The sequence below is a fragment of the Podarcis erhardii genome (assembly GCF_964252035.2).
Source record: "Podarcis erhardii genome assembly, chromosome: 10".
Classification (NCBI taxonomy): domain Eukaryota; kingdom Metazoa; phylum Chordata; class Lepidosauria; order Squamata; family Lacertidae; genus Podarcis; species Podarcis erhardii.
Genome location: NC_138500.1, coordinates 25,187,970 through 25,210,075, shown reverse-complemented (window position 1 = coordinate 25,210,075; position 22,106 = coordinate 25,187,970). Strand labels below are relative to the sequence as shown.

At 43.8% G+C, this 22,106-nt stretch overlaps 1 protein-coding gene across 1 annotated transcript in view; it reads right to left on the bottom strand.

The window, feature by feature from the left end:
• TXNRD1 (thioredoxin reductase 1) overlaps positions 1-22,106 on the bottom strand; it is a 31,315-nt gene that overhangs the window by 1,866 nt on the left and 7,343 nt on the right. The window contains exons 3-13 of the mRNA XM_081879266.1: positions 19,172-19,244; positions 17,701-17,820; positions 16,833-16,978; positions 16,513-16,628; positions 15,333-15,558; positions 9,690-9,785; positions 8,829-8,905; positions 7,291-7,447; positions 6,643-6,750; positions 4,688-4,783; positions 1,801-1,935 (exon numbers count right to left, since the gene is read on the bottom strand). Of these exons, the coding sequence (XP_081735392.1) occupies positions 1,801-1,935; positions 4,688-4,783; positions 6,643-6,750; positions 7,291-7,447; positions 8,829-8,905; positions 9,690-9,785; positions 15,333-15,558; positions 16,513-16,628; positions 16,833-16,978; positions 17,701-17,820; positions 19,172-19,244 (1,350 nt within the window). The remainder of the gene's footprint in view (positions 1-1,800; positions 1,936-4,687; positions 4,784-6,642; positions 6,751-7,290; positions 7,448-8,828; positions 8,906-9,689; positions 9,786-15,332; positions 15,559-16,512; positions 16,629-16,832; positions 16,979-17,700; positions 17,821-19,171; positions 19,245-22,106) is intronic.

Below are 22,106 nucleotides of genomic sequence, written 5' to 3'. Positions count from 1 at the left end.
AATGAAGGGGGGGAGGCAGACGTTTTATTGCACTGCCTGCAGATAATTAATGAGCAGATGAGAGTCTGCGGCTGAGAGATTATTTGCCCCCTGGGAGGATGAAGATCTACCAGAGACAGAAAAGGAAGACTTCTGAACAGGCTCAATTGAAATTAATGGGAACTGTGCCTGAGTAATAACTATGTTTCTAGTTAAAGCAGGTGTAGGGAGCCTTTGGTTCTCCAGATGTTGCTGAACTACAGCTTCCATCAGCTCTGGCAAAACCAGGGATGATGGGAGTTACAGTCCAGTAACATCTAGAGGCCCAGACTTCCTCCATGGTCTGAGTCCAGGCAGCTCTTTGCTGGCTACTAATGGCCTTCGCAGGTGCCATCTTAAGACTTTTGCCCTTCGGATGAGTTTTAGCTCCTAGTTTAGAGAGCAAATCGAAAAGCAAATTACAGGAAATGTGGTAAGCTGCCTTTAGTTGAGGTTTATCAGACAACTGCTAGCTTTGTTTTGCAGACATATAAGTCTAGGTAGGAGGATTACAGGAAATCAAATCCACTCCAGTCTAAATGGTTCAAAGCAACAGTAATTAGCTAGCATCAAAGTCATCTCTAAGGGGGAATAAATTGAGAGCAGAACAGAGCGCCTGTACATGTTAGCCATGCAAATAAGCCTGAAGCTCCTGCAGAAAAAAGCAAGGATCTCAATGTTCAGCCAGCTGAAAATTCTCTGTATGCAAGGAGAATCATGAATGCATCCACCCTTTGAAACAGAAAAAAAAAATCCAAACTCAACCAGTTTTTAAAATTCCATTATTTGTATTATTATTATTATTATTTATATTGCTGTTGCTGAATGGGCCATAGCTTAGCAGTAGGCTATATGCTTTGCATGCATAAGTCTCCAGTCTCCATCATCCCCTACATCTCCAGGCAGGCGTGGGAGAGAAGCCTGCCAGAAATTCTGCCCCTGGCCAGTGCAGACAATAATGAACTAGATGGGCCAGCAGTCTGACTCTGCACAAAGCAGCTTCCTATGCTCCTGTTGTTATTATTTTAATAGAAACTGCAATCATTTTTGTGAAACCTTTCGTCCTTTAATTTTTGTGGCTTGTTCAACGTATTATGAGGATGATTATAGTGATATATTAGAACAGCTTCCTCTGCACATTTTGTAGCTCTCTCCCCCCCCCCCATTGTGTTGTTTTAGATTTTTAGATACAGCAGGTTATGAGAGAGAAAAGTCAGTGTGTACAAATGTGCAAGTTATTTCTAAAACTGGAGCCCTGAAGGAAAGTCCTTGCCTCACTGCTGAAGGGTTCTTGCCCTGGCATAAGAGGCTCAATTGTGCTTTTGCACCAGATTTTGTGGCCCTTCCAATCCAATCCAACCCATTCAGATTATGAGTGCCTAGCGTTGTTTGGGAATTCTAAGAACCACCCAGCAAAAATCAGTACATTTTTAAAGGTCCAGTCCACCATCTTGATTCAAAATGGCATCCAACTGTACCTAAACACAGATAACTATGGGACAATCAACTTTCTAAATTATAAGGTAGATTCTGGCTCAGTGTTGCAGCTCTCCAGGGTTTTAGAAATGGAATCTTTCCCATCCCTACCTGAAAATGCTGGGGATTGAATCTGGGACCTTTTGTTTGTTTCGCTTGTGCCTTGCCACAAAGCTATGGTACTTCCTATCTCAGTGCAGCTGCTCATATTGAAAGAGTACATAAGACTGTTGCCTTGAAAACAAAATTGCTCCAGCAATCCTAGGAAAGGAGTCAGCTTTTTGTAAACCAATGCCACATACTCACCTCTGCGCAGACTGGATGAATTCCTATCGTGCTGTCCAACTGTTCTTTTGTTATACCGCATTTTATGGCCGCTGCAAATCCCTGGGTTATTTCTCCTGCATTTGGACCAAGCACATGGAAGCCAATCACACGCTCCTAAGGAACAAGGGGAACAACAAAAGTAAAAAAAAAAAAAATTCTTTATTGAGTTTTTACATTGATTAATTGAATACACAGTTCCATTCGTTCTTCAAAATATGCTACCTTATACACAAATGTAAACCAAAATAAATCAAAATTTCTTTGTACATGACTTCCCTCCACCTTATTGTGGCTTCTTATTTCTTCCTTATCTTTGTAACTGTGTTGTTTTCCTTACTGCACTTCTCTTGCATAATATATGCTATCTGTTATTTACTTTGCAAAGTTTAGTCGAAACACATCCAAGATTTTGTTTGAGAACAATGTTTTTCCAGGTACTCTTTAAAACAGTCCCACTCCTTTTTAAACCTTTGGGCGTGGCTGATTTCTAATTACTTCTGTCATGTTTGCTAATTCCAAATATTCACACAATTTTATTTGCCATTCTTCCTTCGTTGGTGTCCTATCCCCCTTCCAGTTTTTAGCAATCAGCCTTCTTGCTGCAGTTGTAGCATATAGGAACAACCCCCCTTTTATCATTTGAGTTACCAATTGTCAGAATGCCCAGAAGAAAGGAACAACTAAAGCTTGACTCGCTGTGGCCTGAAACAATTACTTTCTTCAGACTGTCCAATACCTGAGAGAACTGGCATTAAATATGTTTCAACCCCTTTTCTTGTATTTTCATACCTGCCTTAAGAGACACATTACAATCCAACTGTTATAAATCCAGAGGCTCAAGTATACCAAAAATGTCAACAATATGCTTGTGTGTATGTGTGTCGCTTGCTCTGTTTTAACTTTCCATTTTAACACATATCTGTTGGAAAATAAATTTAATTGGGGGGGGGGGTCATGAACAGCAGGGGTTTCAGCTATTTTTTTCACTGTCATTAAAATATTCTACAGCAAAAGCCATTTGACTGCTAAAACTACAATGTGGTGACTTAGATCATGATCTATGTGCATTAGTTGGCTTGACCAAGGAATGGATTTTTGTGAAAGAAACAAGTTCTGTTCAGTTCTGCTATTGAAAAATCCTTAGGCTAAGTATCTGCTCAGAGACATCCTGCTCTTTAATCCTACCATTTTGGTTTTTCCACTTGGCTCTTTGGTTCCAGTGAAGGATAAACGAGATCTGAGCAGCCTGAAACCTGCACACCACTGGTTTGGATGAAGCATCAACCTATGGTTTGGTGCTATGTGATCAAGGCAGACTGGACCTTCAGTCTAGCACAGTCCTACCTGCCTGACTTACCTGGGGGTTGAGGCAAGCCACGCTTTACCAATTTGTACACAACCCATTCTGCCTAATCAAGAAAGGAGTGGGAAAAGGGCATGTGAGAGCCTCAGGCTCAGATCTGTAACACTAAACTTAAACTAGGGGGTGGGGTGCACTCATGGCAGCAACCCCCTTGTCCTGTGCCCCTGCACGTCCCTGCTTCACCCCTGAACCTCCCAGAAGGAAGAGCCTCCTTGTGAATAGGAACCTCACCTTTACAAGCTCCCTTCAGAACTTCCTGCTGCGCAAAGGAAGGGCAAGGGGTGAAGGGAAAACCCCCAACATGAGTTCTCCTTCCCCAGGAGGCTTAAACCCTCATGTGCTCTTTTTGAATGCTTGGATAGGGCTTATGGCAATGTGTGGAGAGGAAATTCTAGTACTGACTGCATCTATTGTCTAGTTTTCAACCCAAGCAGTTGGGCCTGAGGAAGGGATTCAACATAGCGCTATGGCAATTGCCAGCACAAGCATTTCAGCTTGCCAGATGGAATGATCCCCCGCCTCTCCTTTCCCTACACGCTGCTCTGGGGGAGTCTCCCAACTTCACCCCAAGCCAATTGTGGGGAAGGGAGCCCCATTGTGCTAGCGGAAGTCATGGCACAGGGCTCATTAACTGAATCCAGCCCTGAGTACTTGGCTTTGCATTCTGAAAGCAGCACTTGATATGGACACATACGAACAAAATCATGGACCAGTAACCCTCCAGTTGTTGCTGGACTCCCAACTCCCAGCAGGCCCTGACAGTATGGCGAGGGATGATGGGAGTTGTAGTCCAGCTACATCTTAAGAGCCACAGGTTCCTCACCCCGTAAGCCTAAACATATCGTTTTTGTTTTTCACTGTAGCCCATGTTTAAAATGAGCAAAATGGCTAGGATCCAGAGCCTAAAAAGGGGGTGGGTTTTTTTTAAAAAAAGAACTCTCCTCCTCCCCCCCCCCCTTAACCAATATGGTTCTCTGGCCTGTCAGAAATTGCTTGTGAGGCATCCCTCAGTTTCAAAAGCAGCTTGAGATAAGAACACAAGCATCTGCTTTCCCCACAATCCTTTGGACTCCAGCCATTATTACAACACAAAAACTAAGGCATCAACAACTATTAACTAGATATTATCTTGAGCAAAGATAAAAGAGGACTGCCACTTAATGAGTGTTAACATCTAGCCAAGGTGTTATTAATTCAGTTACAAAGGCACTATAATTTAAGAGTTGGATTTGTGGGTGTTTTTAAAAACAACCAGTGCTTTCAAGATAACATCCGTGTTTGCGGCAATGAAAGGGAAGAGCTTTATCCCCAAGACCAAGTGTCATTACAAATTAAGATGCATGAAGTTCACACCAATTCTGTCAGCATTCCCAGCACCGTTCTGTCAGAAATTATATTGTAATATATTACAATGCATACAAAATCAACTTTTTAAAAAAAAGAAACCTCCTTGCTCCTGTAAAATGCTGATGATTCTGAAAAATAGTGTCATGCTATGGTTACCTGATCAGGAATATTGCAGATGACCTTTGCATAGCATCTGTTGTTGTCCCGGGCTGGGACCGTCCATTCAAGTGGCCAGAAGTAACTGTGGTAAACCTGGGAAAGCAATGGAGACATTTTAAGTGTTTGTGGAGATTTTTTTAGTTTCTGAAAGGCATTATGCAACAGCAGTCCAAGGGGAATGGGAAGAGCAGACAGGGCAATGGTACTCACCTACCTTCCCAATGCTAAGCATCTTTGCTACTTCCGGGGGGGTGGGGAGTGAGGCATGAGGAGCTCAGTTTGGTACAGGTGTGGCACTTTGCCCCTCTCAGGAACTGGCCAGAGACACTTGGCACTGAGAACGCAGGTGTCAACAGTGGCAGAATAGGACCTCTCCCTGAACACTCACAACCCCTGGACTAGCGAGATGCTTGTCAAATGGTGAGAATGCACATCAAAGTAGGGTCTCATGTCAGGAGCGTTCGGCGCATTATAAGCAAAACACATCTCCTTCCTGTTCCCTGAACTGCAGCTTGATTCTGTCTTGGGTCAAGAATAAATTTTTATTCTTCTTCTCACAGGCCTCTGACTAATTAAACTATCTATGGCCTTTTAAAGTGAGAGGGGCATTGTTTTGTTTGTTACTTCATTATGCATTTTTGTGTTTTTATATTGTAAACTGGCCTGTGATCCTCTGATGAAGGGTGGTATAGAAATTTTAATAATAGATGCACTGATAAGTTTGCTTCTGTATGTCCATACTGATTCTTTGAATTTGCTTCCCAAGCTTATTAAACATGGGGATGCAGGGCTCAAACATGGCTCCCTCCAGCCAGCTCTTAGGCACATTTGAATTTACACAATAGCCTGTGCAGCAGCTACTTATCGGAGAGTGTTAGGTGCAGAAATACCAACAGGTGTGAGAAGAGGGATGGGATTGGTACGGTGTCACAAAAGGCACTGGAGTCTAAAGAAGCATGTCAGGGATGCTTCTAAAATAAGCACCTGACCAAATATGCAAGCTTGGTTAGGGCAGCTCTACACTGTAAACAGCACAATATAACTTTTGATACATACACCTGTGTTTTGCAGGCATTTCCCTCTACGAATAGATTTAAGTTTGTGTAACTTGCATCAACATTTCCCCACGTTTACTGAACACAGGTATTGAGGCCTTTTATCACGCCAGACCATTGTGTGCACTAGGAGCAGCGCTACCTGCTTAGGAGTGGCAGCAGTTCTTCAAGGTGTCAGGCAAAGGCCTTTCCCAGCCTTACCTAGATATGTGGAGAATTGAGCCTGGGCTCTTCTGCATGCAAGGCAGATGTTGTACCACTGAGCCACAGATGTTACTCTGCTACTTCCTAGACACTGGCACACAGATGTTTATAAAGATGCAAGCCTGTCATCCACACAGGCTCATGGCTATTGGCACCAGGCTAAGTGGTGCAACTCAATGATGAGAAGGACTAGATGATGGTAAAGGTAAAGGACCCCGAACACTTAAATCCAGTCAAAGGCAACTATGCGGTTGTGGTGCTCATCTCGCTTTTCAGGCCGAGAGAGCCGGCGTTTGTCCACAGACAGCTTTCTGGGTCATGTGGCCAGCATGACTAAACTGCTTCTGGCACAAATGGGCACCGTGATAGAAACCAGAGCACACGGAAATGTTGTTTACCTTCCCACTGCAGCAGTACCTATTATCTACTTGAACTGGTGTGCTCTCGAACTGCTAGGTTGGCAGGAGCTGGGACAGAGCAACAGGAGCCCACCCTGTCGCAGGGATTCAAAACACCAACTTTCTGATCGGCAACCCCAGAAGGCTCAGTGGTTAGACCACAGCGCCACCAGCATCCAAGATGATGGTCCTACATACACACACACACCAATCTAGAAGTAGAAAGGGGCACAAGATCGGCCTTGTGTTACACAATATATTGATACTATATTTTATACAGGATTATTAGGCTCACCTCAATGTTGTCCACCCCAAATGTCTCTATGGCTTTTTCTTCTGAGTAACCACAGGCACCGTATTCCAGAGGAGTGAATACCGTGGTGGGAACATTCACGTAGTCACACTGTCAAGGAAAAGACGCTTTTGTATGAGTGTCACACTCCCGTCGGCATCAGTAACAAAACACTGGGGTAGCTTCAGCAAAGGCTAGTGGAGCTAAAAAGGTGCTTCTGTGCTGCTCACCTGGGCTGCCGCTTTACTGAGATGGAGGGGGAGGGAGGCGAGGGGAAGGCAGCACATGGTGCAGGTGCACTGGTGCCAATTGGCTGAGCTCCCCACACCTCACCCCCTCTCCCCCCCCCTCCAGTAAGCTGCAGCAACACTCACTGCCAGGTGCACAACACCGCTGCCCCCGCTAATGGTGGGTGAACGTGCCCTGGAAGCGAGGAAAACACATTTGTCTGCAACAGGTTTTTTAAAATTCCATAAGACTAAGAAAACCCATATGAATAGCAATGCAGACTCTCATTGGGCCAATGCACTATCAATCATGTAAACAAGAGTGCATGAGGGGAGACAGGGTGGCAGCTTGCATTATTATTCTGACTGGGGTGGGGAGAGGTTAGTTTTCTTTAAAATGCACGATGATAAACCTCTCGCTCACCTTTGTCTTTGCGCCACCGTAAAGCCTCCGCACCAACAGCCTCCCTGCATGGATTGCCACTGGCGTCAGTTCCAGCTTGCCTTCCAAGACATCTCCAATGGCATAGATATACGGCACATTAGTTTGCTCCTCGTCATTGACAGGGATCTTTCCTGTTCTACGAGAGGGAGAAAAGAGGTTCAGTTTGGTGGCCTGTAGGTTGCAGATCAATTCTTTCAAATCAAACTTTGTACTATTCAGACTGTTCCAATGCCAGGGCAAGAGTCCATGCTGTGTTCGTCTTGGCCGTGGCAGGATTTGTGATTCAGATAGTGAAACCTGATGCATCTCGCAGACTTATTCCAGTGTCCTCAGAACAATTTTTCATGTCCACAGAGAACAGGCTTGGACCCAAACGGGAATGGATTCAAATTACATAGCCATTTGCACATAAATTCAGGAAGAATGTGGGCTGCCAGACCACTAAATGCAGAGATTATTGTCAAAGTAGGTAGGAAAGGGAGAGATCACTAGGGATCCAGGACTTCAGTGCCTCTTAACAGCAGCATGGAAATGAGAATTTTGCAAAGCCCCCGTTTCCTTTTATTGCAGTGCTATGATAGAAGAAGCATCACCTTTCACATTCCCCCCCCCCTTTGCGTAACTACTAGAAACATAGGAGCACAGGAAAGCAACATATACTGAAGTCAGGCTAATGGTCTCTCTCATTCAATATTGTCTGCAGTAACTGGCAGTGGCAGCAACTCCAGGGTTTCAGACAAGAGTCTCTCCCAGCCCTACCTGGGAGACGACAGGGATTGAACCAAGGACCTTCTGCATGCAAAGCAGATGTTCCTGAGTTATCTCTCTCTCTCTCTCTCTCTCTCTCTCTCTCACACACACACACACACACACACACACACACCAAAGGAGCCCCATTATGCAACCAAACTGGAAAGAGTACACAGTACAAAGGGTATAGTTCACAGTGGTAACCGACATGAACACGGTGGTTTTTTTTAATCTAGACCACGAAACCAGCAAGAGCAGAACCCTAGATTGCAGAGCTGTTAATCATTAACATTCAAATTACTGCAAAAGTCCAACCTCTTTGCATGTTCAGTAATGAGATATAGACATATATCAGGCATAGAGGGCACAGTTCCTCCTTATTTATTTATTTATTTATTTTATTCATTACATTTATATACCTTTTCCTCCAAGGAGTTCAAGGTGGTGTACATGGTTCTCCTCCTCCCCATTTCACCCTCACAACAACACTATGAGGTAGCTTAGGCTAAGAGATGGTGACTGGCCCAAGGTCACCCAATGAGCTTCATGGATGAGGGGGGGATTCGAACCCTGCTCCCCCAGGTTATAGTCCAACAGTCTAACCATTATGCTGCACTGGGGCTCTCCTTATTGCAACAGAACTGCATTGGAAATTTATCCCTCCCCCCCCCAAATTAAATGCTTTAAGTCAATCCAATTGATGTTGTAAAACAACAACAACAACCATATAGCCACAATACATAGACAGTCAAGAGAATAAACCTTACTTTTCATTGATCTTCACTCCAACTTTCTCCAAGCCAATTTTTCTTGTGCAAGCATCCCTCCCTATGGCCAGCAACACCTGCAGAACATCAGTGTTTGTGTTAGTCATATATCTCCCAGGCAGTGACAGCGGGTGCCCATTGGGGCTGGTTGAGTAGAAGGCAGGGAGGTCAACAGTAGGTGGGCCCAGAGGCAATGGAAGGTGGTGGTAACTAATACTTTTGCCCCCAGCCTCCTCCCTGCTGAGTTCTATAGGGCATATAGAAGAAGCAGCAGTCGATAGCCAGTGTCAGTCTCTGGGCTAGTAAATAGGAAGGGGAGGTCAAGTGAGGGCAGATTGAATGGGGCAGTGCTTCATTCTCACTTATGAACCAGCCTCCACTGCTCCTGGAAGCTTAGGTATCTTTAGTTTTTTTAAGTATATTAATTACTGCATTAGGATAACAACCAGAAGATCAACCAGAATCCAGGACCCCATGCTACAAATTTCCTTGTGAAAATTGTTCATGGAGGGCTGGTTTGCGCAACATCAACAGATGAGAAGCTGCAGCACTGCAATCCCATAGGGAAATGGCTGTGTGGACCCAGCTGTACCTAGACGCAACCAACAGCTAATTCCACAGCTGTACCAACATCTTCTGCAGCAGCTGCAATCATGTGAATAGCTAAACACCCCTCCAGGTACAGCCCAATTCACAGCTACCTGTGTTCCCCCACAGAATCACAAGCATGCTCTTCAGGTGGCTTTAGTGGCTCATGTGATGAGAAAACCTGAGCATCTGACTCAGCACGTAAACAATCTGTCAAAGCCATTCAACGTACGGCCAAATTTGCAACAGAGAAGACCAGCACAAATTACTTACTGTATTGTATTCCCCTTGAAGTATTTCAGAAGAGTTTTCTGTGGAGTGAGAAGTGACTCTGAGTATTCCGGGAGTTCCTTCCTGGATCTGTTCAATCTGCAGAATTTTTAGCATTAAAATATTACCTCGGTGTGTCAAGAAGTAGATGCATTGGTTCAAACCACGAAGGCACCCAGTACAAGTGTATTACTCGGGATGTTGTTGAAATGAGAGAAATCTACCTGTTTATTAGAGCTGTTTCCCCTGAACAAAAACCAGAGATTTAACGAGAAGGAAACAGACTTTTAAGCTACTCACATTTAACCTAAAGGCTAGTGCATATTTTATTATTATTCTAGTCAGTGACTTATTAATCGCCTTCTAAACGGTGATTTATGCAAAACTAGAACACAGAAACAATACATACATTTAACACAAGATTTAAACCCTAACAAGTAGACACGAATGCTAAAGAAGCATTTATGCAGTTGAGAATGTCATGAATGCTAGATATCTTTATCTATATCTGATCAACATGATGGCAGCCATGTTTGTTGTTTATGTGCCTGCCCCAGTCAAGTAGAAAGTAGTTATGTTAATATCAAAAGGACATGTGGGTTGAAAGGTGCAAGACCATTCTCCATTTTACCTCCCCCTACAGATCCAGGCTCATAGAAAAGCACCTAGGATAAACAACAGCAGTGATGTTAAAATTAAACCTCACCTTTCGGCTGTTAAAAATCACACTACCTGCATTTAATATGTGAATGGGAAAGATCTATGATTTAACAAACATGGCTGCTCCCATCACATCTCATGTGACCTTAAATGTGATCATGTATCAACTGAAAAAAGATATTGCAGTTTTGAAGTCAAGAGGATTCAGAGAATCAGCCCTACATTTACACCACAATCTCCAATGCAATCTGCAAACATCCACCCAAGGAAAATAAATAGCTATACCTCTGGCTTATGAAAAATATAAACCTCTTTGCTGCAGCAAAGGTCCTCAAAACCGGCTTCTAAGTGACACGCAACCTCTTTCTCTTTATAAATAAGTCGTTTTTATGACAGCTCTATGGTGGTTCTTTTATAACACAGGAAATGAAAACAATGAAAGTGCTGCTGCCACTTATATCGCTGATTCATACCACAGCATTCAAAGGCAATAAAGGACAAAGGGGGCTGAGTTCTCAGAACAATGCGGAAATTTTAAAAGGTCTTAATAAATGGAAGCATCACCTTGCGTACACAAGGTAGCTTACTTCCTCCAGTCAAAGAGAGTTAACTTCCTCCAAGTGCCAAGCCTTGGTCTAAAGAAGTTCCTGCACTTTCAATAGCTTTGTGCCAAGAAGCTGGTTGGCAAATGCCCTTTCTCCTGTCACTCTATTCAGGACAAGTGTCCTCCTTGGCTGGTAGGTGGAGCAGCCCTTCCTATTATTGAGCCCATTTCACAGAACATTTTGTCTGCCATAAGTTCATTTACTGAGGTATCTTGTTCCCTGCATCAAACACAAACACACACACAAAATCACCTATGTAGAAAAGAAAAAAACCCACAGAAGGAAAACCACTGCCAAATCTAGCAAATGCAGAGTCAACTCACATGATTACTTCTGCAGGAATTCTGAAGTACTTCAGATTCCTACAGTCTACACAGGGCTAGAATTATGCTCACACTACAGGGCCAGCCCTACCATTAGGCAGAGTGAAGCAACCTCCTCAGGTAACAGATTCTGGCTGGTGGGGAGCAGTGATGTGGCACCGCAAGAGTTGTGTGGGCCTCTAGGCTGGTCCTATGCCCCCCTAAGCTAGCCTGTTACCTTCAAGTGCATATGTGGATACGTACGATTGTGTCGCTGCTCACCCTAGTAATAGGGTTGTCAAATTTGCAGATGACACAACTGTGATTGGGCTCATCTCTGAAAGGGAGGGTGAAACGGACTATAGAGATGAGGTGGAGCGGCTGACAGAGTGGTGCAGAGCTAACAACTTGCTCATAAATACAAGGAAGACAAAGGAGCTTGTGGTGGACTTCAGGAGACAGAAGAGCAATGTCCAGCCACTTTTGATTGATGGGGTCTGTGTGGAGAGGGTAACAACGTTCAGATTTTTGGGTATTGAATTACAAGAGGATCTGTCCTGGAGTGTCAACACAAGGGGGCTTGTGAAGAAGGCGCAGCAGAGACTGTACTTTTTGAGAATCCTAAGGAAAAACCATCTTCTGCAGAAACTGCTGCTTGCCTTCTATCACTGTGCCATTGAGAGCGTGCTCACCTATGGCTTATGTGTGTGGTACGGAAGCTGTACTACCCAGGACAGGATGGGGTTGTGCAGAGTTGTTAAGGCAGCAGAGAGCATTGTTGGCTGCCCACTCTCCACCTTAGAGCAGATTTATGCCACAAGGTGCCATAGGAAGGCACTGGACATAGTAAAAGATCCATCGCATCCTGGTCACTGTCTCTTCGAGCTCCTGCCGTCGGGACGGAGATACAGGATGATGAAGACAAGAACAAGCCGTCTCAAGAACAGCTTCTTCTCCAGAGCGATCTCGGCCCTGAATGGGAAACCTGGACTTTGAAAGTCATCTAATCTTCCTTGCTGTATTATACTGTATTGTTTTAATTAGTGTTTTTATAGTAGTTCTGATTTTGAGTGGAGTGCCCTACCTGGGTGGATGGAGCAGCCAAGTAATTTCGTTGTCCCCGAGAGGGGGCAATGACAATAAAGATATTATTATTATTATTGTAGAACAGAGGGAGATTGGGTGTTGTTTTTTTCCTGAGGGGTGCAGATAGAGAGGGAGAGGATTAACCTCCCTTCCCCATATGCTGTGATCCAGATAACATTAAATATAGCAAATATAGTTTGACACAGAACTGCACTGGCATTTTCAGAAAAGCTTCCTATTTCAGAACTCAACCTGCTCTGCGAACCACACACAGACAAGCAAACTGGCTAGTCCTTCATTTCTTTCGGGATCTGAGCACATCTATCCCATTCCAGAAACATACCACACCTCACTGCAAAAGGACAATAAAAGGGTGGGGCTATACATGGGTGGCACTGTGGTCTAAACCACAGAGCCTAGAGCTTGCAGATCAGAAGGTAGGTGGTTCGAATCCCCGCGATGGGGTGAGCTCCCGTTGTTCAGTCCCTGCTCCTGCCAACCTAGCAGTTCGAAAGCACGTCAAAGTGCAAGTAGATAAATAGGTACCACTCCAGCGGAAAGGCAAACGGTGTTTCCATGCACTGCTCTGGTTCGCCAGAAGTGGCTTAGTCATGCTGGCCACATGACCCGGAAGCTGTCTGTGGACAAACGCCGGCTCCCTTGGCCAGTAAAGCAAGATGACCGCCGCAACCCCTGAGTCGTCCGCGACTGGACTTAATGGTCAGGGGTCTCTTTACCTTTATATGCTGCTTAAATGTAGCCAATCTTCTATTTTCTCAACCCAAGCAATGGATATAATTTATGCACACAAAAAAGCTTTCATGTTCTCTTTGGTTTTCAGCTTGCTCTCTTATCTTTTTTAAGGGAGGGTATGTTTGTTCAGCAAAAGATGACCAGGTAGTGTTTTTAAGTAGTAGTAGTAGTAGTAGTAGTAGTAGTAGTAGTAGTTGTTGTTGTTGTTGTTGTTGTTGTTGTTGTTGTGTGTTTTACTGTCTGGTGTGGTTAATAGGAAGCACAGAGGAAATTTGTTGAATTTAATGTTCCTGTCTTTGAAAAGCCGAAAGTCTATCCTAACGCCCCGCAGAATGGAAAAACAATTATCTGCTATAGGAAAATAATTACTGATTAATCATTAAAGGAAATGCATGCTAACAATATCTTTTCCTCTCTCACATACACACACATCCTCCGTGAGAACTCCCTCACAATTGCAAGAACACAGATGGCACAAGTCATCTTTTAGTAATGGAATCTCATGCATGCCTACTCACAAGTAACCACACTGAGTTCAATGGGGCTATTTCTTAGGTAAGTGTATCTGACTGAAGCAAAAAAAAACAACACCCAAAACTTTCTTTAAAAAAAACACATTCTTTTACTACACCTTTTGGCAGAATGGAATGGCTTTTCCAAATGTTTTAAACATCTTTAAAATATTTTCTGGTGCTGCTCGAGAATTTTGTTGTGCTGATCTTATTTCTTGGCTGCTGAAGCTTTTATGCTGCATCATTTATATTTTTTTTTGTTTCCATCATGTATGGCTAAATTACAGTAAGCAGCTCAGAGAGTTTTGCTATTGAGCGGCATGAAAATATTGATAATGCACAAATTGCACGCATTTTAGAGGGAGACAGAGAAACAACTAACTGCTGGTGCTATTATTAGCATGGGGAAGAAATGAAATTCATGCTTTTTGTGCTGTTGCAAGGGGGGGCATGTGTGTGTACATCTTTTGATGTTTGTACTGAAGAAAGAAAAATGAATTTAAAACAGATGGAAAAAAATATGTGTTGCAGTGGTTAGAGTACAGAACGGGGAGCTGGGAGACTGGGGTTCAAATCCCCACTCAGCTATGATACTCAGTAGGTGTCCTTGCACCCATCACTCAGCTCAACCTACCTCACAGGGTTGTTGTGAAGGCAAAATAGGAAGTGGGAAGAAGCATGCATGTCCCCCTTGAGAGAAAGGTGGGGCATAAATGTAATTGTAGTGATAACAGATAAATAATAATGATGATAATTTTAAATGGGAGTGTCAAACTCCAGATAGGTTCAAGAGGAAAACTCCCCATGAAGTAGATGTTTTAGGGGCCCCAGACAAAATTCTGCACCGAACAGCCATCTGTTTTGATGGGGGAGGGGTCAAAACAGGAGGGCCAGAGGCCAACTTCTAAGAATACCCCCAGGCCTGACAACATCCTGCGCATCATGCACAAAAAATCTGAAAAACCAATAGCTATTCCACTATAAACATGGAAGGCCCTCACAAACGTCAGTGAGATTAGCAACCTAATACAGTCATACCTCGGAAGTCGAACGGAATCCGTTCCAGAAGTCCATTCAACTTCCCAATTTGGAAACCAAGGCACAGCTTCCGATTGGCTGCAGGAAGCTCCTGCAGCCAATCAGAAGCCCCGTCCAACGTTTGGGTTCCGAAGAACATTCGCAAACCGGAACACTCACTTCCGGGTTTGCGGCGTTTGGGAGCCAAAACAGAACATCACAGCAATGAATCACACACATGCTCAGTGGCAGAGCATGTTTGGTAGGCAGAAGACCCCAAGCTTACTCTCTAGTTCAAAGGATCAGATAGCAGATGATGCAGAAGTCCGAGACTCTGAAGAACTGCCACATAAATGCAGCAAATACTGGGCTAGAGTGCCCTGTGTGCCAAGATATATAGGCTTTGCAAGGAAATGGTGAAATATGCACTTCTGAAGTCATAAAACAGAACCCGGATTTCTTTGAACATGTTTGTATTAAAGCACATTTTAAAATTACGTGTTTATTGAATGGGTGAGGGCAGCATTTATTATTAACATTTGTTATAATTGCTTTTTACCCTCAAAGTCTCAAAGCAACTCACATGACAAAATGCAATGGACAATAACTATAAGGCCAGAATATTTAAAGCAATGTATAATGCAAAATACCTAAAATGCTTATCCAATTATATAATAATAAGGACAAGTGCTATCCCTCCACCCCTCTTACCTGGCTAGGCACATGCTTCCGAATGAACTTGACACCATGTTCTTCCATGTGCTCCCCTATTTTGTTTGCCATCTCTTGATCAAAGCCCCTCAGGAGAATGGACCGCACCATGACAGTCACATCTAAGCCAAGGCCTGCAAGGAATCCTGCACACTCAAGGGCGACGTAGGAAGCTCCGACCACCAATGTTTTCCCCGGGCAGTAATGCAGGGAGAAGAGATCATCACTGGGAAAACAATAATACGAATGAATAGCTGAGTCAAAAATACAAGGGAAATCCATACAGCTGAGATGTATACAACTGACACTGTTCAAATTAAAGAAGGGGGAATGGCTTATTCCATTATGTTTTATCTCTACTTTTATGGTTCATGAAATTTTACACCTTGTCTTGCACACTAGAAGGCAGGAGATATATCAGGCAGCAAATTAACTGTAAGATGAAGTCAGAGCACAGAAGTAATAATAATAATAATAATAATAATAATAATAATAATAATAATGTAATTTTCAAGGAGAATGTAAAGAATCTCAGAGCATTATGTAAAGAAAGTGGTCACAAATCAACCAGTTTATGAGCTGGTGTTGAAATTAATGCATAGTTTACTACATAGTAACCTACGTAGTCTACATAGTAAACAAGTTAGATCACAAAAGTGGTACAGACTGACTTCCTTTCTGCACATTCTGCTCTGCAAATGGAAGATTTCACATCAGGAACCAGAAAGTCCAGGGCTATGTCTCACTGCAAGCCTTTCCTGCCTCCAGTCTTAAGAGTTACATATGAAGAAGCTCAAATCTCTTTTGACTGGCTGTGTATTTTCCATAGAGAAGGAAGTGGAGAAGAGGCATTTGCTATGCAAACAAGCCCTCCTGTCACCGTAGATCTTACACATGCCAAGAAATCGAAACCAAAGCAAGAATGGCTCGTCACTTGGAAATTGATATTTCGCCCAAGGAGGAAAGGAGATACGAGTTTTAAGTGGCTAGCTGTTCTGACACAAAAGTGCTTTTAAGCAAGCAACACATATGTGAAAACTGATACTATGCCACTTCAAAACTCTGTATCTTTGAACCAACCCAGAATCACTTCACTCATAACACCTGACACTTACTTTGAGTAACAGTGGGCACTTCCCCCAGGACATACATTAAGACACATTTTAACGGGTTATCTCACCTGGTGATGCAATATTCTTCGTCTCCAGGGATGCCCAGATAACGGGGCCTCTCTCCAGTGGCAATCAGAAATCTTTCTGCTGTGTAAAACTTCTGTACTCCTTTGTTATTTGTTGCCTGTAAATAAAAATGCCAGCATTTTTTAACTGTAAAAGCCTGTGGCTGTGAGCTCTCATTCCTTTAAGCCAGAGGAGGATGGGAGATGTTGCTGGATGCCAAATGCTCTGGGCTAGCAGCCAGATCCAGTGGGATTTCTTCATTTGAAGCAGACCACCCAACCTTCCCCAGGAAAAGAAGGATAAAGGCGGCAATTTCCATTACCTTAATTTTGTGCGGCCCGACAAACTCTCCATAAGCGTTTTCGTATGTGACTTTATTCTCTCGGAGGGAAACCCTGTAGCCCCAGTTCAGAGAGCCAATATAATTCTGAACTGCTTCAACCATAGTATCCCAGCTGTGATTTATGGCTGAGGATTTAAAAACAAAAGTTAGATGGCAGTTCAGTCCTCAGCTTCCCAAGGCTTTCATTTTCCATTAGCATGCTATACAATAACAGACACACCTGATGCACAGCTGTGTCTCTCCTATTTATAATTAATTCAGTTCCCCAAGGTTTGTGGAGTTTTGCCGACACTGCACAGATTAACAATGTGGGTGAGAGTGGTCCAGCGTATTTTGCAGGTGCCGCCGCATAATGCTCTGAAATCATCCTTTAGAAAGGAAGGTCTTATACACACAGAACTCACATTTGCTTTGCTATTATCACTGCTAATGTGAACATCTGATCAGTCTTCAGATATTCCACTTGGTGTCTCCAGCTTTTAGGTAGATAAAATATGTAATCACAATAAAAACTCCTAGAACAGCCTTCCTCAACCTAGTTTTAACTACAGCACCTTTCAGCCACAGCGAATGTGGCTTATGGCCAGGGATTGAGGGAATTGTAGTTCAGTATTTAAAATAAATAAATCTGTAAGGCACCAGGTCAGGGGAAGGCTATCTGGGAATCCCAAAACGGTGTATAAATTTCGGGTGTGTGTGTGTGTGTGTTTGTGTAAAGCAGACCTCCATCCCTTTGAAACCTGCTCCCCACCAATGGTCTCTCTCTAAAACCTCCACTCAGGTTAAACTTCCTAAGAGCAGCACAGATTATACAGCCAACAGACAACGTGGGATTCTCTGTCTATACCTTTGTCATCCAGCTGCCACCCAAACTTGGGTGCATCCTTTACGGCTTGCCCAAGCAAAGCCGTCTGGTGCATCAGCTTCTTTGGAATGCATCCTACATTGACACAGGTTCCTCCGAGACCTGCAAAAGAAAGGCAACCTAATGAGCTTCATACGGCAACTCGTTATGACAGGACCACCCAGTCATTCAGTATGGCATTCAAATTGACTAGCTGTATAACTTTTGGTCCGTAGGTCATTGGCTGTTTAAACAGGGAAGTTGGCCCATTCTGTCAGAGCATCCAGTCCTTCCTCTACAACAGCAGAGTCCTGCCTTCCCCAGGGCAACTGGAAAAACGTTATTGATCTGGACTTTTATTTCTTCAGTGTATATACTGGGAGTGGGCAGGTAGGCAGATATGAAAGCCAGTGACAAGCAAGGTGGTTTTGGAGCCTATGTGACTGGTGCAACAAGGCCACCCAATTTTTCAGGGGAAAACTGGCCATATTTTGTCTTTCCTCACCCTTCAGAAGCAGCAGCCAAGAACACTCTGGCTGAAGGGAAATACATGGATGGTCCCTGTTGCCCCAAAACTCCAGCAAGATAGAAAAGAGCCATGTCTCATGAGGAGATCGTCTGCTTTGCATGGAGAAGGTTGCCAGGTTCAATCGTGAAACCCTGGAGAGCCACTGCCTGTCAGTGTAGACAAGGCTGGCCTAATTGGACCGATGGTCTAACTCAGTATAAGGCAACTTCCAACATTCATTCCACAAAAAGCCAGGGCTGCACTAGCCAGTGGATGAAGCGTCCTCATGATTTTCAGACAAAGAAAATGGAAGGCAAAGGACTGTAGCTGATGCAACAAGATCCAAATGTCACTTCCCCAAGTGAGCATGCTAGCCACAAGGAAACTGTGATCCTATGCGCTGATTTATTTATTTCTCAGCAGTAAAAATGGTACTGCTGCCAAAATTAAACATTTCTATTTCAGTCTTTACCCATCAAAATATCAAATCAACAGGTAGCTACAAAGGGCGACAATTATTCTTAATATATATTGAAGGGCGAAAAGCTGACTTGTGCACTGTACAAAGTAGTACTTTATATGTTATGTGCCCTGATTCTATAGGCAATCATGTTCAAGGGTTAGGACAGGGGAGAAACAATTCAACATGTACTATGGTGTCCAAGATTGGAAGAAAGTGCCAGATTTGAATGGATGTCTTTTTAATAATACAATAGTAATTATCACTGTTAATAGATTCCTATACCATCTTTCCTCCAAGGTGGTGTACACACTTATCCCCTTCCCTTATTTTATGCTCACAACCACCCTGGGAGGTAGGTGACTCGCTCAAGGTCACACAGTGAGCTTCAGGGCTGAGTGGGGATTTGAACCCTGGTCTCCCAGGTCCTAGTCAAACACTCTAAGAACTATGCCACATGAGTTTCCCTAAAGTAGTGAAGGCTGAGAACCATTTACAGTACTTACCCCATCTTGTTCCCAAAGGAGTAGGGACAACAAAATCCAGAACTAAGACCTTCTTGCCAAGTTTGGCAGCTTCCTGGAAATCAAACAAAAAAACAACCACAGCTGAAAATCTGCACTCTAAGTAATGGTGGCCAAGTTGCAAAACAACAACAACAACAAAAACTGCTTTATTATGAATTTGGGGGATCAATATCTAGTGTTCACAAAGAGCAATCTTTCTTCCCAAGTGGGGTACAAATTGATGTGGCAATCAAACGTCCTGTTATAACTGGAAAAAACAAATGGTCCAACACATTTTGAATTTGCCTGAAGTCTTTTAGCACATTCTTGGGAGGGCCTTTCCAGGACAACTTCCTTCAATCCTGCCATCTTTCATGACGAAAAGGCAAGATTGGATTTTTCACGACAATTACTACAATCACGAGAAAAACACCACTTAGCTGAATGCCACAGGCGCAAAAGGAGGAAGGGAAGGGTGAATGTAACAACACAAACTTTAATTAAATGCTGAACGATAATTTGGCTGCTCCAATTCCCACAACTCAAATGATGGGTTGAATCCCATTACGTGGATAGCCCTCAAGACTTCTGGATCACAGGGCATTTTAAATGACGATACTTCTTAAAATTAGCTTTATTGCCATGCAACAAGTGATGTGTTTGTCAAGCGTTGCTGGCATGTGAACCCGGCCTTCGCCCCCAGCCATGGCCTCCATCTTAAGCATTCCAAAGCAGATCATTATGGGTGAATACACTAAACGCAAGGATGAGTCCCCAGACTCTGGCTGCGCCGCAGAACTGAGTATGGGCCAAATAACATGTTACATTATTCACACTTTTCTTAAACCATGCTTTAGCTGGCTCCTGGGCTCTGATCTAGAGTATATTCCTGGATTGGGAAACAGTTGCTCAATGAACCCTCAACACCACCCCCCCGGAGTACAATTTGTGCCTAAAAGGGAAAATAGTTGTGTGGGGCAGGATTCTGGGACAGAAAACTGGCTCTAGGCACCAATGCAGACTGAAGAACACCTCCATTGGCAGGTTCCCACAGCTTTAGTTTAAAGAAAAAGCAAAACGGCTAACATGCTTTTTTTAAAAAATGCTTTTTTAAAAAAGTATTAACAGTACAATGTGTATTTTGGCTTTGAACTTCCAATTCTGGCTGGGTGTATCAAAGTGGCAAATCTAACACCCACCAGCATTCATGGGCAGCTACCACGACACCAGCTCCATGGCAGGGTCCACTACCACTGTCTCCCCTGAGCAGCCAAGTCACTTACCACAGGGGATGTCAACTGTTCGCCATTTTATTCTTCTGATATGGCCCCAACATAGCCCTGCTCAGAGGAATTGTGGGAAACTAAGATGGTGGGTGGCTCTCATCAAGTTGGTACAGACAGCAGCACTGCTGCCGCCACTGACCACCACCACCACCACCAGATAAGCCCAGCAGGAGGCACCCAGATGCAGGAGCAGGCCCACCACATGGGCCTTTGCATCTAGAGCCAGCACAACTCATCTCCCAGTCATGGCTGCTGCAGCCAAACATCGGGGGGGGATCTCCTGCTGAAAAGAGGTTGGGGTGTGTCAGGGGTTCCAAATGCCAAAAGGGTGGCCATTTGAGTCACTGCAGCGCTAACAAATTTATTGTAGCATAAACTCTTCCGAGACAGAGCACTGCTTTGTCAGGTGCATGAAGGATTATGCTCAGTTGTGCACAGAAGAAGAAGTAGAAGAGGAGGAGTTTGGATTTGATATCCTGCCTTTCACTCCCCCTAAGGAGTCTCAAAGCGGCTAACATTCTCCTTTCCCTTCCTCCCCCACAACAAACACTCTGTGAGGTGAGTGAGGCTGAGAGACTTCAGAGAAGTGTGACTAGCCCAAGGTCACCCAGTAGCTGCATGTGGAGGAGCAGGGAAGCGAACCCGATTCACCAGATTACGAGACTACCGCTCTTAACCACTACACCTCACTGGCTCAGTAGGACACGGCGGCAAGCACGGGAGAATGCTACTACAAAGTGAAGTCAGGAGGCTCCCTACTGCAACAGAAGGGTGTTGCTGTTTCACTGTACAGAACCGCAAATGCAAGATCCGAATAATAGAAGATCCGATCAGAAAGGGTGTGTGACACCCACTCCCTACTGATAACCAATTGATAAAATATAAACACCAAAAGGGAGACAATTGCTTTCTGCAAGTGAGCTGGCCCAGGCCTGCAAAAGCCAAACTGATCCCATCCAACTCTGACTGATACTGTCAAAGCTGCAAATGAATTCTAACTCAACTTCATTAGGAAGCTCCCTTGGAAACTTTTTTCCAAGTTTGGAAGCCTTCAAATGTGGTACAGACACTAAAATGCTCTCCCACTTCTTTCCTCCCTGAGTGTTGCCAGTTTTAATCCGTCATCTGTGATTCTGGGAAAAGACTCATGTCTGAAATCCTGGAGAGCCACTGCCAGAAGTAGAAAATGTAAAGCTAGATGGTCAATATCAGGCAGATTCTCACATTCCTATAATTCTCTCTCTAGTGCTACAGCTTTATAATTCAACTCACAATAGGAACTAGAAAAAGCATACTAACTACTTTGCTGACATGGGTATGAAACATTTGCTTGCTTTCTCCCTAAATAGGTGGCCTTTTCTTGTCCGCTGTTGTCTTCTCCTTTTCCCAAATTCATTATCAAGAACTCTAGTGCTCAAGCTGGTGATTAAGCATGGCCTATTTTAGATGGCAGGCACTACTCATCAGTACATTACATACTTGTGCTCCCAACTGCAGAACCATCATTTGTCTGCAAAAGGAGCAAAGCCCAACAATTTAAATAAGGCACTCACACTTCAGTGTAATTAATCACCAGCCTGTTTTTTTAAGCCATTGACCACACCAAGTATATCAGAGCTCTAGAATGGCAGGAGCATCTTCTTGGAGCA